Raw genomic sequence first — 23,417 nt, 5'->3', positions numbered from 1 at the left:
AGAAAAGGTAGGTAATATTATTATCCCCATTTTGAGGTAAGGAAACTGAGGCTCAGAGTGGGAAGTGACTTGCCCTAGGTCATACAGTACTAAGGAAGCAGCCAGATCAGTGAATCCCAGTCCCCTCGGGGTCTTGCCCCTACCTGCACACTCTATCCTCTGGGAATGCTTCTCTTCAGAAGAAATTTTACCCTCCCAAGAAGTCTGCTTCTTTATGTAAGAAATTGCTTTCTGGCTGATTGCACTGGGTCCTGGGGCTTAACCACCCCCCTGGGCACCCTGCTAGCTAGGTTCATTGGCCTTGACATGCAGTGCGTTCAGTGGCATGCAGGCCAAGCAATGCTGTGAAGGTGTCCAGGACTCAGAGAGCCGTTTCCCGGTCCTCTCAAGCCAGCTTAATTCTGTGTGACTTTAAGCTGCTGCTAAACCTCTCTGGGCCTCACTTTTTCCACCTCTTTCTCGGGGGGGAAGCCCCAGGTAAATTTATACGTTAGCTGCAAGTATGCTGCCTCAGATGGTGTTAGCAAGAGCACAGAACCTTCGCCTGAAAAACAGCACCCCCCAGCCCAGTTTGCGGCAGGGCGGATTATGTAACCCGGCGTTCAGCGCGCGTGTTGGGGATGGGGGGACGCGGGGCGGGGCGTTCGCGACTATTCCGGGCGCCTCTATTTTTAGCCCCATTGATGAGGCTGCGTCCGCCGCCGCAGCCGGGATTCCGGAGACGTCAATGAGCGCACGTCACGGTCCCTACCCGCCTGCCGGGGGAGGCGCACCCCGGGCTGGGACAGCGGCGCCGGCGGCCGCGGGGGCGCGGGGCGGGGTGGGGGGGCACGTAGCCGAGGCCGGAACTTCAGGGTGGGGGGCTTCCTGGGGGCGGGGGGTGGGCGCGGCGGCTGAAGCGCCAGGCGGCGGAACTGCTTGGGGCCTCGCGTGGCGTCCGCGACCCCTGGGCCTGTGCACCCCTGCGGTTCGGAGCTACCACCCCGCCGGCTGGTGTGCGAGCCCGGAAGGCGTGGGGTGGAGAGGCGAGCCGAGCTCGCCAGGCCAGGTGAGGGGGCCGTGTGGAGAGGAGGTCATTTGGTCCAGGAGAGGCCTGGGAAGAAGGGGGTCTTAAGGATGCACTGGGGTGGGCTGGGGCTACGCCGGGAGTTCTGCTTGGAAGCCGGGGAGCGTGAGGGTAGGGACTGGATTGCCAGCGGAACATGCTAGCTCCGACTCAGCTCCCAACTGCGGCAGCCAACGCTTTCTCTCCCTGGCCCGCCAAGGGCGGGGTTTGGCCCGCGAGGGGCGCTGGAGGTGGCCAGGCCGGGGAAATTCCTTCATTTTCCCCTCTGGCTTCGGAGAACGGGTTCCAGGAGCTCGGGAGCTGGGCTTCCAGGACCTCGCTGGGATGGACTACGGTTGCCCGTTGTAACTCCTTCGTGGGACTGAGTGGAGAAACCAAGGCCAGAGAGGGTCTCGAGTCAAGAGCAGACCTGGGATTAGAAATGCTGCAGAGGTGTCATTTACAGCGTTTTACAGTTATGTATTAATTTGGGTTTGGGGCTAGTTTTAGGGGAATGCTGGGGAAATAAAGGCTAGACAGAGGTAGACGGGTTCACAGCAGTTCTGCCCTAAAGCGTGCTCATAGATTCAGGAGCTGACGACAGCCTGGACAGGGGCCTCAGTGGTGGGCACAAGGCTTTACTTGGTCCTAGACCCACTCCAAATGCATGGTTAGATCGGCGACTTGGAGGAAGACTTAAAAGGGAGGCCAGCTGGTTCCTGGTAATGATCTAGAGTGGAGAGGAATGACAACTGTACAGTAGGATAAAATCAAGATTCCAGCTGATGGCAACCGGGCAGAAGGATGGACCAAGACTAACAAGATGAATGTGACTGATAATAAATGTTCAGGCCTGTGCTGAAGTTAAGAAAATTAGGTCAGGAATTCAGGTCTAGAGCCTGGTTGAGAGGCCCAGCAGCCCAGGCCCTGGAGCTTTCCACTTGCTCTCTGGGGTTGGCTGTCAAACTGCTCTATGCAGAGACCTCTACCCACTAAACAGATCTAACCAGGAAGCAGAATGCCTGGCCCTGGCCCTCCTGGTTGGGCTCCCTGGGTTCTAATCCCAATTTTGCCACTTCCTAGCTGTGTGGCCTTGGGCAAGGGGCTTAACATTTCTGTGCCTTAGTTTCCTTGTTGGTAAATGTTCATAATAATCATCCCTTCCTTATGGTGTTTTGAAGCTGAAATGAGAAAATGCATGTAAAGTGCTTCGTAATGAATCTAGAAAATGGTCTTCGACATATATCTGTTGCGGTTGTTATTGTTTGTTATAGTAATATGCCCATTTCTGGGTGAGGACATCGGCCAGTGCAGAGCTTTTGCCTAGGAGGCCACCAGGAGTGCAGAGGGTCTGCAGTCACGTCCTGTTGCAAGGGGGAGTTTAGTTAAGAAAAGACCCAAATACTTTATGAAGGAGAAAGAGCTGGGACCCAGAGCTATGGGTGGGCTCTTAGAGTCAGGGTTGTGACTCAGCATAGGAAAGAATCCACAGATTTTTAATCTGCCCGAAAATGGAAGGGACAGCTTCTTAGCTACAATGTCCTTCCCACCTACCTCCGAGCGACTCGCCGACCCTCCTCCCAGACCAGTTCCAATGCAGGCATGTACGAGTCCTCCCCTCCTCCCATTCCACAAATACTTACTAAGCACCTGCTAGTGCTGAACTCTGTTTCAGAGACTGAACGCTGCAGTAATTGAGAGAGACAAGTGAACAAGTGAACAGCATCGGTCCTGTGGAAGCAATAAAAGTAGGTCAGTGTGGTAGGATGAGGGTGGAGGCTCTCCAAGGAAATGAGAATGGAAACCTGACTGATGAGAGGAGTTGGCTGTGCAGACTTCCAGGGCAATGACTTCCTGACAGAGGGAACAGCTAGTGCATAGACCTCGAGTGGGGATAGAAAGCCCATGCAGCTGGAGTACAGTGAGGATGGGGAGCAGGAGCTGGGTACTGATGTCTGGCCTGATGCTCCCACCCCATTCGGGGGGTATCACTCTTTCCTCCTCCAAGATCACTCAAGCCATTGGTTTGCCCTCTGCACAGTGCTGGTTGCAATTGACCTTGATTCATTCCCCATTGTAACCTCTTGGGGCCCAGGGATCTTGGCTTGCTCCTTCTTGGGTCTCCCACCATTCATGGCTCACTGCTGGGCTCACGTTAGGTGCCCAGTAAATGTTTATGGAATGACTGTGGAGGAGAGGATTTTGATCTGGGATAGAAGTGGGGGTCAGGTACCTGCTCTAAGATTTTAGGAATCACTTTCTGGGCACCACAGGTCCCCGACTCTGGCCCCTGTTCTCAGACAAAGGTGGGGATGACCTGGGCACTCAGGTTGGGCCTGACTGGTAAGAAGAGTTTGTCCCTCTGCACCCTTCCTCCTCAGCTGTGGGATGGCAGTGAGAGAAGGGAAGGGGGCCCAGGGCCTGACTGCAGCCCTGTTTCTGAGGTGCGGGAGATGACGATGTCACTTCGGGAAGCAGGTGTAGCCTCTGGGCTGGGGCAGGGTTGAAGCCTGACTTTGCCTTCTGTGCAGGGTTGGAAAGCATCCAGATGCTCCAGGCTGCCCTCCCCCCCTCCTTTCCCTCGGCCTCCCCTCTCCACTCCCATTACACTTGCAGGAACCCGGGAGCTGCGGCTCTGTAGGAGGAGAGCCTGTGCGCTGTGGGCCTGAGAAGCTCCCTTTGCTGAGGATGTTGGGGCAGAAGGCAGGAGGGTGGAGGAATCCTGTCACCCACCCTCTGGGGCCCTCTTCCTTATTCCCTCTGCCTCCTATCATGGCCACATCTACTTCTCTTTTCCCAGGCCTCACCACGGCCTGAAGGCAGCCTGATAACCAGAGAACACCAAGCCTTGGCCTGTCCTGCCCTCTGGGGCTCAGTCAAGAGAGGAGAGGGTTGAATAAGGGTAGGAAAGGGGAAGCAGAGATGTGGGATCTAAGGTGCACTGGCTGAAGGGGGATTTGCACCAGTGGGGTCAGTGGGGAGAGCTTGAAGAGGCTGGAGGGGTGCGCACACGGTTGGAGAGGCCAGGTGCCCAGAGCAGCTCGGAACCAGGGTCTGGAGTTAGGTTTTGATGTGTCCGCATTGAATTTCTCTTCAAATTGACATCACATCTGTGTCCAGCACTGTTCTAAGCCCTGTACGCATAACTCATTTCAAGCCTGATAATAACCCTGTGGTTGTTAATTTTAGAGATGTCAGTTACAGGCTGTCATTTTTACAGACCAGGAAAATGAGGTTCTCTAAGTTGCACAAAGGTTACAAGTGAAGAAGCCAGGATTTGAACCTAGGCAGTCTGGGATGTAGCCTATTCTGCTTTTAAGTTCTCTACTCTAAGCTGGGCCGTCCCGTTTTGGGACTGGAGTCCCTTCACAGAATATTCCTGAGCGTCCCCACGCTCTGGTTAGAAGGCTGGGCTGCCAGGAGAAGGGGGCACAGAGCCCCTGCCCTGTGGGGCCTCTGAGGCTTTGGGGGCCACCGTAGGGGTCAGGAGAGCAGGGTGTTCCACTCTCTCTTCACAGTAGTTCTCTTTTCTCCGCGTACAAGATGTTCGTTTGTGCACATCGGGGGCTGAAAGCTGGATTGCGGCACCCTCACCCCAGGGTAGGGTGCAAGGCCGGGGGGCTGGGTGCGACCATGTGTCTCCATGGCCCTGAGATGTCCCAGATGCTGTCAGCATCTCCTGGCCACAACCCACACACCCAAAAGTGTTTGCCGGGAGCATGGGCCCCAGGCTCTGATGCCCCTCTTGGGCTAGCTTGTCTCCCTCTGGTAGCCTGGGTCCTGCCACTGTTCCCACAGCCATGTTTAAGGCTTGCGCTCTCTCCAGGGAATGTCCCTGCTGGCTGGTTTCTCCTCAGTCACACCAACTCCCCTTCTGTAGGCCTCCACCATGGACAGAAGCCAGCCCCGGCCCCTCCTTGGTGTCCCGGCTTCTTTTGCCAGGTCCCGAAGGCCCAGAGGATGGTTTGAGTGTTTTACAAGGTCTGGCCGTGCATCCAGGATGGTAAGTGCTTTGTACACCCTTGGCCCCCAAGCAGGTGGGGTGTGGGGGCAGAGGTGGGCGTGGAGCTGCCTGCAGTGGATGTGGTTTGGGGGATGAAGGGGAAGCCCTGCAGAAGTGGTAGGCAAGGTGCCGCTCAGCACAGTGGTGGGGGTCAGGTGGGGGTGGGGAAGGGGGAAGCCTCATTTGCTTAGCAGGACAGGTGGAGGAGGAGCTCTCTGGGTGGGTGACATGGGTGATGGTGGGGGGTGACAGCTGCTCCCAAGGCAACATGTGCCTACTTTCAGGAGGCTAATGGGGTAGGGTTGGGTAGTTCAAGGCCAGGCTGGGAGTATAGTGGGGGATGGGAAGCTGGCTTGTTTCTAGGTACAGACACTGCACCAGGGGACTGCATGCAGGGAAGATGGAGATTACCCCATTCCTCCCCAAAAGGGTGCTGACTACCCCTCCCCACTCTGGCAGCCCTGACGGTCCTGTGAGGTCTGGTATGGGGAGGTGCCTTTGTGAATGAGGAGGGTCTTGCTAGCCAAGGGTAGGGAGAGACCCTCCACTATTCATGGAGCATTCCTGAGAGGGAAAATATCAGTCTTCTGGACATGGCCAGAGGGATCCTCGGCCATCTAGCTTACCTCCCCTCCTTATGGGCGAAGAAACTGAGTTACAGAGGGGAGAAGTGACTTTTCAAGGCCCTACAGTGAGGACATGTAGAGCCAAGTTTAGAATCCAGGTCTCCTGGATTCCAGGCAAGCACAGAGGTATGATCTGCTGGGGACAACACACCTTCTTGTCTGAGCCTGTGTCCAGAGAAGACACGGCTGATCTGCGAGTGAGAGGTGGGGGTGTGGGGATGGGGTTTCCACCAGTCCTCTCCCTGGGAATCTGAGGTGCTGGGAGGGGGCCAAGGACATCATCAATCCTGGTTACCATGTTTACCTGAGGGAGCTGGAGTTCAGCCTGGCACCCTGGACAGGGACCCTGCTGTGCCTTCCCCGGAACAGAGGGCCGTCTCTGAGCAAAGCCCCCCTCTGACCTTGAGAGATCCTTGATGGAGCCATAGCTGGCTCAGTATCTCCCCTAGCCCCCCCCCAACATTGTTGCCCCCCAGGGAGTTGGTGTTCGGGGTGCAGAGAGCCCCAGAGGGGTGGCTGGGAAGGGGAGGGTGGATGTCCATTCCAAGCCTGGATAGAAAGAGAAAAAGCCCTGGGAAGCAGGGCCTCCTCTCCCAGGGGCTGTCCTGGATGTGCACCTGGCCTTACTCTGTGCCACCAACCTTGGGCTGGGGACAGGAAGAGGAATTACTGTAAGTGGGAGAGGCAGGTGTCCCCGGCCAGCCAGAGATCATGACTCGGGGGGCACGTGAGTGAAGAAGACAGCAGTGGGCCAGGTGCCTTTCTCTTCGCTCGGCCCCCACCTCTGCCCTCAGCTCAAACCCGAGTCCTGAGCTCCCAGCCTTCCCTCTGGGTCCACAGCAGCCCCCCTGGCAGAATTTTCTGTGTTCACCTTGTTGTCTGGGTGATTGGATGGAATTCATGCCAGATATACTGCCAAGGCCACCCTGAGGGGCTGCCAGCTGGGGCCCCATGAGTGCAAGGGCTGCTGGTCTTGTGACGTGGCACCTGTCTGCCAGCCTGGGCATGGGTCCAGCGTCACGCACACACCAGGGCTCCCATCAGTTGACTATTTTGGGCTCTTGCTGACCTGGGCCAAAGTCAGGCTTTCGCCAAGAGGGCCCTGAGGCAGCTCCCCCTGTCCCCAGAGGCCGGCTCCAGTTTCTGCTATATAAACAGAGCAGGACATGCTGGCTTGGGGAGAGGTGCCTGTCCTGAGCCTGTTCAGCTGGTGTGCGGCCTCGGCTGGGCAGGGCAGGCTGACCGGGCAGTCACGTCTCTTCCCTCAGGGCTCCCCGAGGCCGCCGGGAAGAGCCTACAACCACTCCTGGGATTCTCCCTTGCTGCAGCTGTCCAGGGTCTGAGCCAAAGCAGATCGTGAGGAGGAAGCTGGTGAGTCTTAGGAATGGGGAAACTGAGGCATAAGAGCTGGACTATTGGGACCTTTTTCCATTGTGACTGTCTGCTTTGTGGTTTCTCTAGTCTTGAGAGGAGTGGGGGAGGAGGAGAGAGAAGGGTGGCCAATATCCTGAGCAATGAGAGGTAGGGGCTTGACAACAGTTGCATGATGGGAGTGGGACCCGGGAGCACTTTGTGATTGAGAACCAGAGGCACGGTGCCTTCTCTCTCTTCCCTCAGAGATTTCCAACAGGGTCCTGAGCCTCCTCTTCCGTTGCCCGGGCATGGACGAGGCACTGGTGTGCCCAGGCTGGGGAAGGACATTGGAGTGAGCTGGGTGTCCGTCAGGGCACTTCAGCTTTGGTTCTGGAGGAGGGTCCCCAGGTCCCCCAGCTGGCTGGGACTAGGAGGCAGACCCCCTGGGCTTGGCTTCTCTGAGCCCTCTCTTCTTGCTCCCCGGCCCTGTCCTTCTTGCCCGGCTTCCCAGCTGGTTTTGGTGCCTGAGAAGCAGAGCTGGAGTGAGGCCTGGCAGGTCTGCCAACCAGCCCGCCACAAACATGCTCCCCAGGCCCCAGGCCAGGGGCTTGGGCCCAGCCTGGAATAAGTGGCAGCTCCTTACGTGGGAGGCTCCTGTGCTCTCCCTCTCAGTTCTTGAAAAAAAAAATACTTTTTCCCTTTCTGAACGTGAGTCTCTAAACGAATCCAGAGCCTGTGACTAAAAATACTTTAACAATAGGAAAATGCATCAGTCTTTCCGGCTGGGGCTCATTATCAGAGGGTTTTTATTTTGGAATTTGAAATTTTGCCCAAGGTGGCTGGGTGGAGACCCTGGGCAGGGGCAGGGGAATTTGGTGGGTGTTGATGTCCTGCAGGGTGGTGGTGGTGGGAGACCCTCCAAGGGTGGAGGAGAGAGGAGCTGGCCAGGAGCAGAGCAGATGGACGGGCAGAGAAGGGGATTTGAGGAGGGTGCAAATGAGGTGTGGGCCGACCTTTCCCAAAGGAACTCCATGTCTTGTCTGGTTTTCCAGCTTCGGCTGTTCTTCCTGAAGTCTAATCTTATTCCTTTGTGCTGTATGTTAATTCCTTCTGGCCTGAGAAGGGATTGGGAGTCGAGAAATCACTGAACTGAAGATGACCTCTGTGGAGAGCGGCCTGCCTTCCTTAATTAACTAGCTTTCTTCAGAGTATTAAATGAGCACTTGCTGCATACAGAATCTGGAGTTTGCTGCTGCTGGGTGGAGCCACATCTCTGGGCTCACTCTCACGTCCTTTCACTGAAGCCCTGGATGGGGAGAGATGGGGATGGGGTTGCTTTGTTTCTCTGGTCCTTGAAGAAGGGGGCTGCTGGCTCCTTAGTTGGCGTCTCCGTTCCCTGCACGCCCTAGGATCCTGCTGCAGGTCCCTGGAGTGCCCGCCCCCCACCAGTGCTCCGTTTCACTGTGGGGCCTCCCGCTCCTGTTAGCAGATTGAATTCTTTTTTTTTTTTTTTTTGAGATTTTATTTATTTACTTTCAGAGAGAGGGGAAGGAAAGGAGAAAGAGAGGGAGAGTAACATCGATGTGTGAGAGAAATGCAGATCAGCTGTCTCCCACACGCCCCCAGCCAGGAACCTGGCCTGCAAGCCAGGCATGTGCCCTGACTGGGAATCAACCTGTGACCCCTGGTTTGCAGGACGACGCCCAGCCCACCAAGCCATACCAGTCAGGGCGGCAGACTGACTTCTCACAGCACTGGGACCTGTGACGTTGTCTGCATTGGACAGATGAGGAAACAGCCCTGGAGAAGGCAAGGGACTGGCCTCAGGTCGTACGCTAGGTTTGCTGGCTCCGGGTCACAGATGCTTCTGACAGCTCCTCCATCTATTGCCCCTGCCTGGGGCTGGGGAGAGAGGTGTGGTCGTGGCAGGGCCTGGGCCAGGGCCGGGAGATCAGAGCCAGTGGCCTGGACCTCACTCTCTATGCTCAGTTCTCAGAGCTGTCCCTGGGAAGCCCCTTGGGGCAGTAGGCAGTGTGTCCCCACCCCCGGCACAAATCCCTCTGCCCACTGCCAGGGCAGGAAGAGGAAGTGGCCAGGTCAGGGCAGGTGATAGGTCCTGGGGCTGAGGAGGGGAAGCTCCCTGGCCACTTCTCAGAGAGAGGTGGCAAAGTGCACTCCCTCTGCCCACCCCGAGGGAAGGGTGTGGAGGCCTGTGGGTGGGGATGGTCTTGGTGAAAGTAGGGCAAGTTCCTGCCCTCTGCCCAGCAGCGGAGGGGGCCAGCCCGAGGTCTGGGGACGTTGTGGGAAAGGGGCTGTGCAGTTCCACTTCCTCCATGCCCGATTCACCCAAGTCCACACCCTCCCTCTTGGCTGGGGAACATTGGCTGCCCATTGGGGGTGGCCCTGGGCTACCTACTGTTGAGGATGCATGAGGGGTCCCCCTTACAAGGTGAGGGAGACAGGGCCTTGCTCTCACGTTCACACATTGGTGGGGGCGGGATGTGGCTGCACACATGGTAAGGACCCATAAGATGTGACTAGGAGGGGCAAGGGCCTACTGAGTTGTTCAGAAAATACAGTACGTTGATAGGAAACATACTGTGTGAGGACCCTTTTCTAATGTCAGATGTTATGGCCTCTCCTCACTCAGAGTTGTGTTCCGAGTATGTATGGAGAGAGCAAGTAAATAATGAGAAACAGCCACTGTTTCTCTGTGATTTCAGGAACACATGCTTGAACGAGTTTGCACTCAGTAAATTCCAGCGGCATCTATACCACTTGCATATGTATCGCTTTCATTGAGGTGTGGCTATTTTTTAATTAAATGTATATTTTGAAAGTATAACAGATACACAGAAAAGTGTGTAAATGATAGGTGTGATATTTTAAAGGGTAGTTTGGTGACTTTCCCAGAGTGAGCACACGCGGGTGGCCGTCGGCAGATCGTGAACTGCTTCCAGTCCTTCCAAAGACCCCTCGCAGCCACCGCTGATTTCCGCTTACAGGCTGTGCTGTGTGCCTGGTTCCGCAGTGCCCTTGGAAGAACTGCGAGGGCCCTGGGTCCGGCACAGAGCCGAGGGTTAGGGGAGCTGAGCTTGAGTCCTGCTCCCAAGCCTCCATCTCTTCATTTATAAGGAGTGGGTCAGAATTCAATCCTGGAAGGCTAGGGAGTGGGTCAAGTGGAAGAATCCATGTGAAGTGCCCTGGGCTGACCCTTGACTGGTGTTCCCCGTGCCCCCAACTCCCCGTGAGGATGTGCTTATTATGAAGTTAGGCTGGTCCAGGAGGGTGGCACGTGAGCTGAGGTCTTGGAGGATCAGCAGGGTTAGAAGGAAGAGGAGCATATGCCCAGCGGGTGGTGGGAAGGTTTAGCCCGAGGTCCTTAGATGGGGGCGGTGGGGAGGGGGGAGGGTTATGAGGGTAGATTGGTGGGCCAGGCCTGCCGTGGGAGCTTGACGTGGGTGGCTGTCTTGTCTTCAACGTGACTTCTTCTATCCCTGCCCTTCCTGTGTTATCATGGCACTTCCTTTACCTACCAGTTCTCCCCTCTAGTTTTAGATACCTCTCCTATCATTACCTGCTTCATCATTACCTATCCCCCACCCCGGCCCCATTCCCTGGAGCTATTTTGCTCTTGAAGACTAGACTTCTTAGAGAGGGAAGGATCCAGTCTGGGACCAGCTTATACTCTAGGCCTCCCAAAGTCTGCATCAAGTATGCCTCTCCCCACAGTCCTGCTCAGCCAGATGCCACCCCCAATCAGAGCTCCAGCCCACCCTCCCTGGAGGGCACTTGGCCAGCAGGGATAAAGCCCAGAGTCCCCAAACCCCTCTCACCTCTCTCCCCTCTGTCTTAGGTTAGACCGTCCATATGGGTGGTAATGGGTGGCCCTGGCTGTGCTCCCACAGAGGGACTCTCCCTTTTTCTCCTATTTTCAGAGTGTAGTGTGTTCAGACCTTCCAGCACCCTCCACCTCCACAAGCGTGGCCAAGTGGCAGATGCGCTTGCCTTCCCTCCCCTCTGCCTTTGCAACAGCAAGACTGCAGCCTCCAAACTTGCAACAGCCAGGGAAGGTGGGGCCTGGGCTGCAGACAGAGATTTGGAGGCTAGTGCTGAGATTCAGAGATTTAGGCCAGGGCCCTGGATAGCTCCTCAGCACACTTGAGTTCCCTGGGGCTCCTGGGCGGGCCTCCCCAGGGACAGGAGGGATGGTCTGTGCTTTTTACAGATGGAAAGTTGTGGGGAGGAAAGGCAGGTGCTAGGGCTCCAGGCTGGCCCAGCTCTCAAAGAACCGTTAAGGGTGTGCTTGAGCACACACAGGTCACGCCACAGCTAATACACCTGTTTGTGTGGTGGAGGATGGAGAGAAGAATGCTGATCTGGCGAATCATCTTTTGCTGACATGTTAAAAATATTTTTATCTTTTGAGGAAGGCCCTGTTGGGTGGAGGGGCGCATCCCCGGGACGGATGGGGGGGCTGGGTGGCAAGCCTAGTTTCACTAGCCCGGACTTGCTTTGTGGTCCTGAGCAGGGTGCAGCTCCTCTGGGAACCCTTGGGTCCTAATCTGCAAAATGGGAGAACAGGAAGTATATTGGTTGTTCAAGCATTTTTTTAAAGTTGGATTGTTTTATTTCCCCTAAGCAAAATCTTTGCAAAAACCCAAGAGAAAAAATAAAAACAAATACAAACTTCAGCTTAAGTTTGGGGTGGGGATCCTGGATGGGTCCCCTTGGCATTATCCTGCCCATGCTTCCCCTTTACCCAGGTGACCCTCAAGGGTCTCCGGAAGATGGCTTGGGAAAAGCCAGAGCTCTCTGAAGACTGGTCCACGTGGAGAGTGCAATGGGGAAGTCCTGGCAGGTCCTGACCTGATCACTGGATGAGATTGGCATTACCTGAAGACTGCTCCATCCAGGGTGGGCAGTGGGGTTTGGAAAGTGGAGACAAGCTGGTTAAAGGGCAGTTTTCTTAGTGGGTGAGGGCAAGGAAAAGGGGAGGTCACCGGCCTCCCTCCGTTGGTCTGCTGCCGCTGCCTTCAGGTACCAGGGAGGCATGGGCTGTTGCTGGCAGTAGGAATGGGGGATCCAAAAGATGTTCCAAAATAGAATTTTAGGAAAAAATGAAAAGTTACATGTGGGGCATCAGGAGCAGACACTGGGTGACAGGCAGGAAGTGCAGAGATGACAAGTGCTGTCTGGAACAGATGGAGTTGGGGGTGCTGGCAGGACCCTTGAGTGGGCAGAAGTGGGGGCTGAAGACAAGGGTGTGGGGAGTCTGCAACAGGAGATGAGGGTGGACCATGAGGAGCAGGAAACGCCTCAAGGGTAGAGGGAATGGCTGTAGGATGACCAGGTGAGGTGAGACTGAGGTGGGTGGGTTCAGGCTCACGGGAAGCAGACACTGGTCATGTTGACTTGCAGGGGAGAAGGGGGCTGGGTGGGGCCCCTGTGTGTGCGCGCGCGTGCGTGCGCGCGCCTTTGCCCACGTGTAGGGGGATGGCTGTCGTATGAACATTATCCTCCCTCTCTTACCTAGTGGAGGGAGGGGACTCCCCAAGCTAGGGGAAGAATGGGGGTGGAGAGGTGACAGCCAGACCCCAGAAGGTTCCAGGTGTCTGCAGCCTGGTCTGTGCCCTGATATAGCCCCAGAAGGCCCTTCCTGCTCCTGCAGGGTAGGTCAGAACTACTCTACACAGGTGTTGGAGGTGAGGTGGGAGTGTGGGTGTGACTCCCTTATTAGGGTCAGGGGAAGGCGAGAAAAGACCTCCTAGAGATACAGTCAGTGGCCCTGGGTTTCAACCCCACCCCCCACCATGAGCCACCACTTTACTGTGTGACCTTGAGCAAGTGCCATTATTTTTGAGCCTGTTTATTTATAAAATGGGGAAGAGTCTGCACAAATTCTGAAAGACTTCTCAGGCTCCACCCGGTTCTGAAATTCGGTAATTTCCCACCAGAGTTCACTCAACCTGGAAGGGACTGTGGAGGGGACTGGTGAAAAATGAAGTTCCGCGGGTGGAGTAGAGCCCACTGGCCCGCCCGTCTTCGGCCTGGCAAACCCCTGCCCTCTGGAAGGTACTTTGCATAGGAAAGTGGGGGGAGAGAATAAGGCTCAGACTGAGCCTTGGGGCAGCCTGAGAACCTGCTGGGGAGACCCTGGTGGGAAGACCGATCAAGTGCACAGGGCTAAGGTGGGGGTGCAGGTGCCTCGGGTGTGTCCTGAGTGCCCGCCCCAGGCCCAGGCCTTCAGGAAGGGCTTGGGAGGGTGCAAGGCGGAGCAGACCAAGGGAGCCGGAGGGAGCGGGCGCGAACGGTCGTGGCTCCAAGCAGCAGCTGGAGGGTGAGGCGATCCTCGTCGGGGAAGCCCTGCGGCCGCGGCTCTAGAGCGCCCTCTCCTCGGGCTCTGGCCCTCCCTGGCCGGTTATTTAGGACCTGGGGACCCCGGGCCGGGTCCTGAGTCCGGCGGGGGGGAGCCTCGGGAGTCCACGAGCTGCTATTTTTAGCCTGCGCAGTGGGCGCGAGGGGACTATTTATAGATCAAACAGTCCGGGCTCCCTGCGTCAATGGAACCCCGCGTGCGTCACCCGCGCAGACATTCCAGGCCCCCTTCTTGCTCCGCCCCCTCGGGCTCCCCGGCCCGCGCCGCCTCCTGCCGGAACCGCACCGCCCCCCGCACCCTTGTATGGCCAGGGCTCGCCGGCCGTGCGTCAGAAGCGCCCCCGCCCCTCTCCGTGCGTCACGGAGCGCTTAAGAAGAGGGTCGGTTCAGCCGGGGAGCCCCAGTGGCGGAGGCTGCGAAAGTTGAGGGAGTGTGCAGGACTGCTGAAACGCACTCGGGATCAGGCTGCAACTCGGGGCGCTGGTCCAGGGCAGGGGGAGCAGAAGCCGGCCGGGTAGGTATCCCCGCGGGGATCGTGCAGCTCGTCAGAGCTGTTCTGGTTTTTTAGGGGTATTGCATGAAGGAGATGGGTGTACGCGCGGGTAGAAAGGATGTTGTAGGGTCTTCATGAAGCAGAGCGGGTGTAGGCTGCAGCTCTGGCCCTGGGGTGGGGAGCGGTTGGAACGGGATGAGGACCCAGATCGAAATAGAGTCTACTCCGCGCGGGGTAACGGGGTAGAGGGGGGGAGTGTCTGTGCAAGGTGGAAGCCTCAGGGGGTTAGGGTTGGCGCCAGGAGTCCAGACTCGTTCTGAAGGAAGCTGGCTGTAGTTCAGTCTCCCAGGGTGCCCAACTGGGCACACGGCGCCCTGGACTGGGGTGCTGATGGGATTCTCAGTACACTGGGGGGAAAGGTACACAGAGCTTCAGCTGCTGGGATCCATCCGACTCCTGCCAGGATTGGATTTCCAAAAGGGTCTCCTCCCTGCCAGCTTGTCAGCCCCTTCCCCATGCCCCTAGTAGTTTTCTTAACACTTTAGAGGCTGTCGCTTAGTTTGCAGGAATCCAGCCTGAAGTTTCTGCCTGAACTGTGTTAGGAGATCTCTGGGTTCCCCAAGGAAATGGCCAGCATTGGTGGCTGAACTGTGGAGGGATCGCTGCTGCATGTTGGAATAAAAGAGTCTTCTTGGGGCAGGAGCAGGTTCTCTGGAGGCACAAGGAAGATTGTTTTAGCTGTAGTTTGGATCCTGTGTGTGTGTGTGTGTGTGAGTGAGAGAGAGAGAGAGAGAGAGAGAGAGAGAGAGAGAGAGAGAGAAGGAGAGGTGGAAACCCTGGTCCTTGGGGATCCTGGATGGCAGTTGCTAATGTTGGAGTCTCTGTTGTGGTACTACGCGGAGGGTATCCCCACTCCTCGACCCCCATAGTCACCCCTGTACCCCCACAGTACTAGTTGGATCATACAGGTAGGGTGAAGCCTGAGGCGGCTTCAGCATAACAGGTGCAAGCCACATTGTTGCCAGGACCTGCCTGAAGCCGGATTCTCCCCCTCCCTCCTTCAACCCCGCCTCTTCCTCCTCCCTGTGGGACTGCGCAGTTGTCCCCCTCCCTCCATGTGGGTCCGTATCTTGTGCCATTAAGTACCTGCATGGGGGTGGAGGGATAGGTTGGTGGGGGTTGATCCGGATGTGGGATGTCCAAGTGGTGAAACAGGATTTGAATAAAGCTGGAACGCCCAGCCCTCCGTGGCAGCTGCCTTTCCTCCACCCCAAACCCATCCCTGTCCAGGCTCTCCTAGTGCAGGCAGAGATGGCCACCCTCATCTCTCACAGGTGCTGCGTGCCTGGGGATAGGTGCCACTAGGTGGATGGGGCCAGAGCTTCCAGGGGCTCTGTTGTCTGAGCTGGTTTGGGGGGGGGTGTTAGATCAGGGGTGGTGCTAACCAGCTAGGGCACATGGAGGAGAAAGGCTAGAACTAGAGGACTCCTTGGACTCTTGGCCAGGAGGTGGTGGCAGCCCTTGCCCCTTTCCACTGTCCCCATTGATTATGGTGCTGTGTTCCAGCTTGCTTTCTTTCCCAGCTTCCCTCCCCGACTGGTGAGGCTAGAGCCGTGCAGACCCCAGGCACGAGGATGGGAGGGGACACTGTTCTGGAGCCTCTTCTCTGTTAATCTGTGACCAGTCTGGGAACTTAAGGATCCCTCCGAATGATGCCAGCTCTGTTCCTTCAGGGTCCTCAGGTGGGGGGGGGGCAGGTGTAACCTGCTTTGTCGGAGCTCCTGAGTTTTTCCGAGCACACATTAGTGGAGGGACCCAGGCAGTGGCAGGGTGTCTCCACCTTCCCACCAACAGGCTCCTTCTCCCTGCAGAGCCACCTCAAGTCCTCTGGCGCACTCCAAGAGTTCTCTTATAAACATTACAGAGAAAAATGCTCTGGGGGCAGCAGAGAAATTCCTCTTTGGGACTGTCCATGCTCCTAGACGTCCAAAGGGCTGTTCTCTCCTCCCTCCAGTGTCCCCTGAGACTCTTTTCAGCATCTGGCCTTGAAGGGTCTGGAGCCAGGCTGCCCAGCCCACTGGGGAGCTGGGGACGGGGTGAGGAGGCCTGGGCCCTCTCCCTCTCTGCCCCTGGGAGCACCCCATGCAAGTACAGAATGGACACTGTCCCCCAGATGGCAGGACCAGGGTGTGTGTAGGGTCTTCAGGCGTTCTCAGGTGGCAGGGTAGGGCTAGAGAGAAGGCAGGTTCATTGCTGCTTAGGCTGATTTCTTAGACAGTGAGGCCTTCACTCCCAGACTTCTCCCACTGCAGGAAGTCCTTCTTCCCCAGCACTATGAGGGAATGGAGGGGGGTGCAGAGGTTAGGTGGTGCCTGGGAATATTCCCATGAGTGTCAGGTTGGAGAAACAGCGTATCTCTTCCTGGGCACTGGGCTAGGGCTGAGCCTGGCTGCCTCTCCCACCCACCCTTCTCCCAGCCCTCACCCATGCCTTGCCCGGTGTGGGAGGGCAGGGGCTGGAGGAACACAGCCCCCCCTGTTCCAGCAGAGAAACGCTGGCTGGGTGCCTTCCCTAGGGTTCCCAGGCTCACTGGGTGTGGCTGGCCTTCCGACTGAGCCCACTGTCACTGGGCCTTTGCCCAGGGGCTTTTTGTGACAAGGAGGTTGAGATGGTGCTGTGGCTGGGGTCAGGATTCCTGGTTCTGTGCTGGGCTGTGACCCTAAAACCTTGGGACCCCATGTCTGGTTGGCATTCTTGCCGCCTCAGGGGTCTGTACTTAGAGGTCAGGCTCCAGGCCTTTCTCACTGATTCCCTCCCCCCTCCCACCCCCTTGGTGTCTTCCCTCTCCAGAGATGCCCTGTATCCAAGCTCAATATGGGACACCAGCACCGAGCCCTGGACCCCATGACCATCTGGCAAGTGACACCCTGACCTCCGAGCTCAGCAAGCCCACCATGGACCTGGCCAGCCCCGAGGTGGCTCCCACTGCCCCCACTGCCCTGCCCAGCTTCAGCACCTTCATGGACAGCTACACAGGGGAGTTTGACACCTTCCTGTACCAGCTGCCGGGAACAGCCCAGCCATCCTCCTCAGCCTCCTCCTCAGCCTCCTCCACATCATCATCCTCAGCCACCTCCCCTGCCTCTGCTTCCTTCAAGTTTGAGGACTTCCAGGTGTACGGCTGCTACCCCGGAACCCTGAGTGGCCCCCTAGATGAGACCCTGTCCTCCAGCGGCTCAGATTACTACGGCAGCCCCTGCTCAGCCCCGTCTCCGCCCACACCCGGCCTTCAGCCACCCCAGCTCTCTCCCTGGGACGGCTCCTTTGGCCCCTTCTCACCCAGCCAGACTTATGAAAGCCTGCGGGCATGGACAGAGCAGCTGCCCAAGGCTCCTGGCCCCCCCCAGCCGCCAGCCTTCTTTTCCTTCAGCCCCACCACCGGCCCCAGCCCCAGCCTGGCTCAGAGCCCCCTGAAGCTGTTCCCCTCTCAGGCCACCCACCAGCTGGTGGAAGGAGAGAGCTATTCCATGCCAACGGCCTTCCCAGGCCTGGTGCCCACCTCTCCACACCTTGATGGCCCAGGGATGCTGAATATGCCTGTGACCTCAGCTAAGTCCCGGAGTGGGGCTCCGGGTGGAAGTGAGGGCCGCTGTGCCGTGTGTGGTGACAACGCTTCGTGCCAGCATTACGGTGTCCGCACCTGCGAGGGTTGCAAGGGCTTCTTCAAGGTACTTGGCTGCCCTGGGTGTGGCTTTTTATGAGGAGTGGGGATGGGCTGGTCTCTCACTCCAGCAGGGTCTGTGGTAGCCTCCCTCGGGTTCTTGCAACTAGTCCTGCCTTCCGGGGAGGCGCAGCCCTGCTGTGAGGGTCCCTGGGAGGGGGCATGGGGCTGGGGCCTCTCACGTATGTACTCAGGCACTTATGGTTGTATGACCACAGTGCAGTGGAGGGAGGTGTGAGCGATGGGCAGAGGGTGTGGGCTGCAGGGGTACCCAGGGGTCCACCCCAGTGGCCAGCCTCGGGGTGTCCTCTGCCCGTCCTCCCCCAACTCGAGGTCCTGGTGGGAAGGGGCCCAGGCGCTCGTGTTCCTGGCCTGAGATGAAAGGAGCTGAGAAGAGGGCTTGGTGCTTTCGGGCTGGGGGTGGACTTGGGAACAGGCTCTGGGTTTGTCTCAGCTCTGAGTGCTTGCTGAGCTTCCCGTCCCCGCTCCCACCCCCACCCCTCGTCGGCCCTCTTGTGTCTGCCCGAAGGAAGGGACAGGTGGATGCAGGCACATAAGAAGTACAGGTGCCTGGGCTGCCAGGGAACCCCTAGGCCCTAATCTGATGCCCTAGGGGTCTTCCTCCTGATGCAGAACTTCCCCCAATGTCCCCAAGACGTTTTCTCCCCCCACCCTTCCACCTCTCCCTCCCCTGCCACCCAAATGTTAGAAAAATAGCTGTGAACAGAGAGCGCTTTTGTCTGTGATGGCAGCAGGATCTGGATGGTCCCCTCCCCTGGGCTTCCCCCTCCCCACGCCCTGACAGCCTGTTCCGTGTTGTCCCCCCTCCAGCGCACAGTGCAGAAAAACGCCAAGTACATCTGCCTGGCTAACAAGGACTGCCCTGTGGACAAGAGGCGGCGAAACCGCTGCCAGTTCTGCCGCTTCCAGAAGTGCCTGGCTGTGGGCATGGTGAAGGAAGGTGGGTGGCTGGGACAGAGGCAGGCCTGATGGGGCAGTGGAGGCAGAGTCCCCAGGCATCTGTCCTGGTGGGCTGCAGTGGGGGGCATGCCTGGACCATATTTCCACCCCACCTCTGGTCCACCTGCCTTGCGTATGGGCAGTGGTCCCTTTAGGGTCCCCCTGGGTCTCAGGGGCTCTAGGTCCTTGGAACTTCCCAGCTCTGTTGCACACAGCTTGGGTTGAAAGTCCCTTTCCCGGGTCCCTTCCTCCTTTCCTCATCCCTGCCATCCCTTCACAGTTGTCCGGACAGACAGCCTAAAGGGACGGCGGGGGCGGCTCCCTTCAAAGCCCAGGCAGCCCCCAGATGTCTCCCCAGCCAATCTCCTCACCTCCCTGGTCCGGGCGCACCTGGACTCGGGGCCCAGCACAGCCAAACTGGACTACTCCAAGGTGAGCCCTGCCAGCCCACATCCAGGGCCTGTGCACATTAGGAAAGGCCCCTCCCCAGCTGGACAGGCTGAAAAAAGAGGAGCCCCTGTGGGCTGACCAGATGGAAGAATGTACCCCCTGGGGTGGGTGGCCAATCAGAAAAACGCGCTCCTTCCAGCAGCCTCCACCGTGCTCAGGGTGACTGAGAACTGACAGGCATGAGGTGGACGGCATCTCAGTTCCTCCCTCACCCCTGGGATCTGGCCTCTGAGGCATGATGTGGCTGTACATGGTGGGCCTTGTCCAGGGCCCTACGCCCTGACCCCACCGGGCTGCCCCTAGTTCCAGGAGCTGGCGCTGCCGCACTTTGGGAAGGAGGATGTTGGGGATGTGCGGCAGTTCTACGACCTGCTCTCGGGGTCCCTGGAGGTCATCCGCAAGTGGGCGGAGAAGATCCCTGGCTTCGCTGAGCTGTGCGCAGGCGACCGGGACCTGCTGCTGGAGTCGGCCTTCCTGGAGCTCTTCATCCTCCGCCTGGCCTACCGGTGAGCTGTCCACTGTCTGCCTAGCCCCTCCCCTGCTGCCCTGCTTGGGAGCCCCCCTGACCACCACCTGTCTCCCCACCCACCAGGTCTAAGCCAGCCGAGGGGAAGCTCATCTTCTGCTCTGGCCTGGTGCTGCACCGGCTGCAGTGCACACGAGGCTTCGGCGACTGGATCGACAGCATTCTGGCCTTCTCTCGGTCCCTGCACAGCTTGGTTGTCGATGTGCCTGCCTTCGCCTGCCTGTCCGCGCTTGTCCTCATCACAGGTGAGTGGCCAGTCCTGGGGGTTGGGAAGGGCTTGAGGGCCCCGGGAGGGCTGGCATCTGACATTCCTCGGCCCCCACATTGAGAAGTTAGGGTGATGAGATGCAGAGAAGGGCAGGCATTTGCTGAGAGCAACACTGCTGGTAGGAGGCAGAACTGGGGTTCAGGCCCAGCTGCATCTGACCACAAAGCCCAGGCCAGTCTGTGAATGATCCCAGGTGACCCAAGATCCAGACTGTGTAGGTGTTGTGTGTGGCCTAGGGTTGTGGCTTCTTTTTAAAGTCTTTCTGAATTATGTTGCGTAATTGCTCAAAGGATAAATTTGCACAAGCTAAAGCACAGTCACGTAACCAGCACCTAGGTAAGACGCAGGCATGACCATTCCCCCAGAAGCCCTCCTCATGTCCCTTCCAGTCATCGGCTCCCCCAAGGGTATCCTGACTTCTGACAGCACAGGTTACCAGGCCTGCCTGCTGGGTGCTTTATGTAAATATAATTATTCAGGGTGGGCTCTGGGCGTTAAATGCGGAGGTTTTCAGATCTCTGTTTTACTTTTTAAAGCACCTGAATTTTCCCCTCTCCCATTTTTACTTAAATTTCACAGGGGACCCAGCTATATAGGACAGACTCTGAGGCTCTCTGGGCGGAGGAGGGAGTGGTGGGTTTGAGGCCAGCTTTCCCTGGAGGTGGCCTCTAGGACACCATCACTCAACTCCAGGGCTCCTCAGAATAGTTTTGGGGAAAAACAAACCACTGGCCTAGTCAGAAAACTTGGCTAGGATTTTTGCTCTTTTTTTGTAACCTCGGGTAAGTCATTTAATATCTCTGGGCCTCAGTTTCTCTCCTGGGAAGATGCTGATAATGCCATCCTAGACTTCCGATGGGCTCGTGTGTGTGAACGTGCTTTTGCCAAGTGCCAGAGTAGTTTCAGAGGCGGGGGAGGCCAGGTCTCGGGGAGGTCCAGTCCTCGGGTGGGTGGTCAACCCTGTACTTTCCTCACAGACCGGCACGGGCTGCAGGAGCCCCGGCGGGTGGAGGAGCTGCAGAACCGCATCGCCAGCTGCCTGAAGGAGCACGTTTCAGCTGTGGCAGGCGAGTGCCAGCCGGCCAGCTGCCTGTCACGCCTGCTGGGCAAGCTGCCCGAGCTGCGGACCCTGTGTACCCAGGGCCTGCAGCGCATCTTCTACCTCAAGCTGGAGGACTTGGTGCCCCCTCCGCCCATTGTCGACAAGATCTTTATGGAGACTCTCCCCTTCTGACCCAGCCCAGGAACACGTGCCCTGTGTACGCGCACTCCCACGCCACCCCACGTGCCTTGAGCCCACGGCCCTCAGACTCCCGGAGCACTATCCCCTGCCTGGGCTGGAGCCGCAGACTGACCAGCCTCCTCACTTGCTTTGGGAGGTCACCCCCTGCGGGAGGGGGATGCATTCTTGGGGGAGACCCCTACTATTTGTCTTAACCCCCATCCCAGCCCTGGCCTTCGTGTTTTTGTAAGATAAACCATTTTTAACACACACTGCCATGCTGTAAATAAGCCAAATGTTGCTGTAAATACAGGAAGGAAGAGGTTGAGGGCGGGCAGTTGAGAGGGAGGGATGGGCCCCCACCAGCCTGGGCCAGCCTTTCCCAGCCTGTTTCATACTGGCTCTCTCTCCCACCTCCTTCCACATGTACAGAACCTCGCTCTAGGAGGAAGACACGTGACAGATTCTGACATTTATATTTGTGTATTCTCCTGGATTTATAGTATGTGACTTTTCTGATTAATATATTTAATATATTGAATAAAAAATAGACATGTAGCTAAAACTGGGATCCTATCTCCAACACTCCCCTCCCCCAACTCCATAACAACACATGAGACAGCGGTGCCTGGATAAACCTTGTATGTTACCAACCTGAGCTGACAAGCCTCCGCTCCCCCTTCTGTAACAGGTGAATAAGAACGGCATCTGCTTCATGGGCTTGTTAGGCAGAAGCACGCAGACAGACGCTAGAACGCTGCCACTCTCCGGTCTTGTGGATGGGCCTGCGGTGGAGGCCGGCGGGGAAAAGAGCAGTGCAGTCCTAACCTGGGGCAACGATGTCTGGTTGGCTTGCACACCTCTAAAGCAGAGAGAGGCTATGCCTCGGGTGGCTGCCGGAATTCCGGGAGTGTGGGTGTGGTACTTCGAGTGCTCTGGGTACGGGGCAGCCCAGGGTGGTGGCAGCAGCTGTCACTCAGCATAGGTTTTTTCCATCCTCATCTTCAGCGTTCTTCCCTGCACGCCTCGTACCCCAGCAGCAGGTTGCAGGTTGCTGGCAGGCCTTGACTTCTTGGCAAGAAGATTGTTCTGAGGTCCCTACCTGTGCTCACGTGTCCCTGGGTAGGTTTTCCAATCTCAGAGCTCATCAGTTGCTTAGTCAGCTGGCTTAAAATGAAGATTTCTAGACTCCACCTCAAAGGCCTGAATTTGGTGAGGGGTAGGTCTATGAGTCTGAACTTTGACCAAGAACCCGGGTGCTAGTGATGCAGGTGGTTGGGAGTGCCACTCTTTTGAGAAACGTGAATCTCGATCGACCCCAACCTGGGGCCCGAGGGAGCAGCCATGCAGCATCCCGCCCCTCACTGCTCTCGGTGCCTGTCTAGCCACACGATTTCCTTCTCGAGGCCCCTGAAGGCGGGTCCCCTCGCGAGTGTTCCTTATGACCCATAGAGTCCTTGGCCTAGGACCTACCTCCTGGGTGAGTCTCCACCTCCCCGGGGCCTCTGACCGGGTGAGGGCCGCCTCTGTTAGATGGAAGTCGAACAAGAGAGAGCTCTGCTTAGGAGTAGGACAGAGCCAAGGGCCTTCCCCAGGGCTCCAGCCAGCCTGCAGTTCCTCAAGGAGGCCCAGCCATGTGCCCTCACTTGGGTTCTGGGAAGACAGTCCAACTCCAGGCCTCCTGAATGGTCCATGTGGGGGTGAGGTGGGGAGCTCTGGGGACTGTGCATGGTGACTGCCACTCCTAGCAGTGTGTAGGCTTCCAAGCACCTGTCCCTGCTGCGCCCCACCCCCTCCCCAGAACTCCTGCGTGAGCTTATGTTGCAGCACCAGCACCTGGCTAGGCAGTGGGCAGGGGTGTCAGGAGATCTGCCTCTGTTCTCAGCCCTGCCTTCAACTTCGTGCTGCTCTCCAAGAAGCCGTTTTCCTCAGCCTGGGGGCGGGGGGGTAAGTCTGGTGGCGATTCTGTGGTTAGGAGCAGAGGTTGCTAGGAAATCTCCCACCAACTGTGGCTGGACTGAGTCCTGCTGCCTTTGTGCGTTCTCCTCCGTGTTCTGCCTTTTTCCTGCACAGACAGATGTGGAGCACAGGGCGGTTCCTGGGGAAGGGAAAGAACCACTTGGGTGCCGCAGGACGGGCCAGGCTTGGGGAATGGGGTGTGCAGTGGAGAATCTTGGTCCCTACAGATCTCGAAGCCCTGCAGGGCTGTGATAGCTACCACATACTATGTTCTACTGCCCACTGGGTTCTTTTCATATGTCTGCTAGTTCAAGCCTTTGCCATCACCCTATGAGGAAAGTGTGGTTATCCTCACCTCATGGCAGAGTGGGAAAGGACTCTGGAACCAGACTGCCTGGGTTTAAATCTCGGCT

The 23,417-nt window shown here is 57.5% G+C and overlaps 1 protein-coding gene across 4 annotated transcripts; it reads left to right on the top strand.

The window, feature by feature from the left end:
* Positions 1 to 899: 899 nt before the first annotated feature.
* On the top strand, positions 900 to 21,610 carry NR4A1 (nuclear receptor subfamily 4 group A member 1). Of its 4 annotated transcripts, XM_045184175.2 has the most exons (10): positions 900 to 1,048; positions 4,926 to 5,048; positions 6,943 to 7,045; positions 12,985 to 13,102; positions 16,749 to 17,626; positions 18,451 to 18,580; positions 18,860 to 19,011; positions 19,333 to 19,535; positions 19,622 to 19,800; positions 20,801 to 21,610. In XM_045184175.2, the coding sequence occupies exons 5-10, from the start codon at positions 16,751 to 16,753 to the stop codon at positions 21,055 to 21,057; spliced, it is 1,797 nt and encodes a 598-aa protein (XP_045040110.2). In that variant the 5' UTR covers positions 900 to 1,048; positions 4,926 to 5,048; positions 6,943 to 7,045; positions 12,985 to 13,102; positions 16,749 to 16,750; the 3' UTR covers positions 21,058 to 21,610. The 4 variants fall into 4 exon arrangements, with proteins under 4 accessions (XP_045040110.2, XP_024431503.2, XP_024431502.2 ...); XM_024575735.3 differs by lacking the exon at positions 12,985 to 13,102; XM_024575734.4 differs by lacking the exons at positions 900 to 1,048; positions 4,926 to 5,048; positions 12,985 to 13,102 and having other exon boundaries at positions 6,842 to 7,045.
* The last annotated feature ends 1,807 nt before the right edge of the window (positions 21,611 to 23,417 follow it).

The sequence above is a fragment of the Desmodus rotundus genome, chromosome 3 (assembly GCF_022682495.2).
Source record: "Desmodus rotundus isolate HL8 chromosome 3, HLdesRot8A.1, whole genome shotgun sequence".
In the NCBI taxonomy this organism is placed as follows: domain Eukaryota; kingdom Metazoa; phylum Chordata; class Mammalia; order Chiroptera; family Phyllostomidae; genus Desmodus; species Desmodus rotundus.
The sequence above is the reverse complement of the archived record's forward strand: the minus strand, read 5'-3'. Positions and strand labels throughout refer to the sequence as shown.

What these genes read in the sequence shown, in the direction of transcription:
- NR4A1 (XM_024575735.3), top strand. Translation starts at nt 16,751, where the DNA reads ATGCCCTGTATCCAAGCTCAATATGGGACACCAGCACCGAGCCCTGGA. An exon ending in GTTGCAAGGGCTTCTTCAAG is followed by an intron (nt 17,627 to 18,450) that starts GTACTTGGCTGC and finishes TCCCCCCTCCAG; the next exon opens with CGCACAGTGCAGAAAAACGC. An exon ending in CCAAACTGGACTACTCCAAG is followed by an intron (nt 19,012 to 19,332) that starts GTGAGCCCTGCC and finishes GGCTGCCCCTAG; the next exon opens with TTCCAGGAGCTGGCGCTGCC.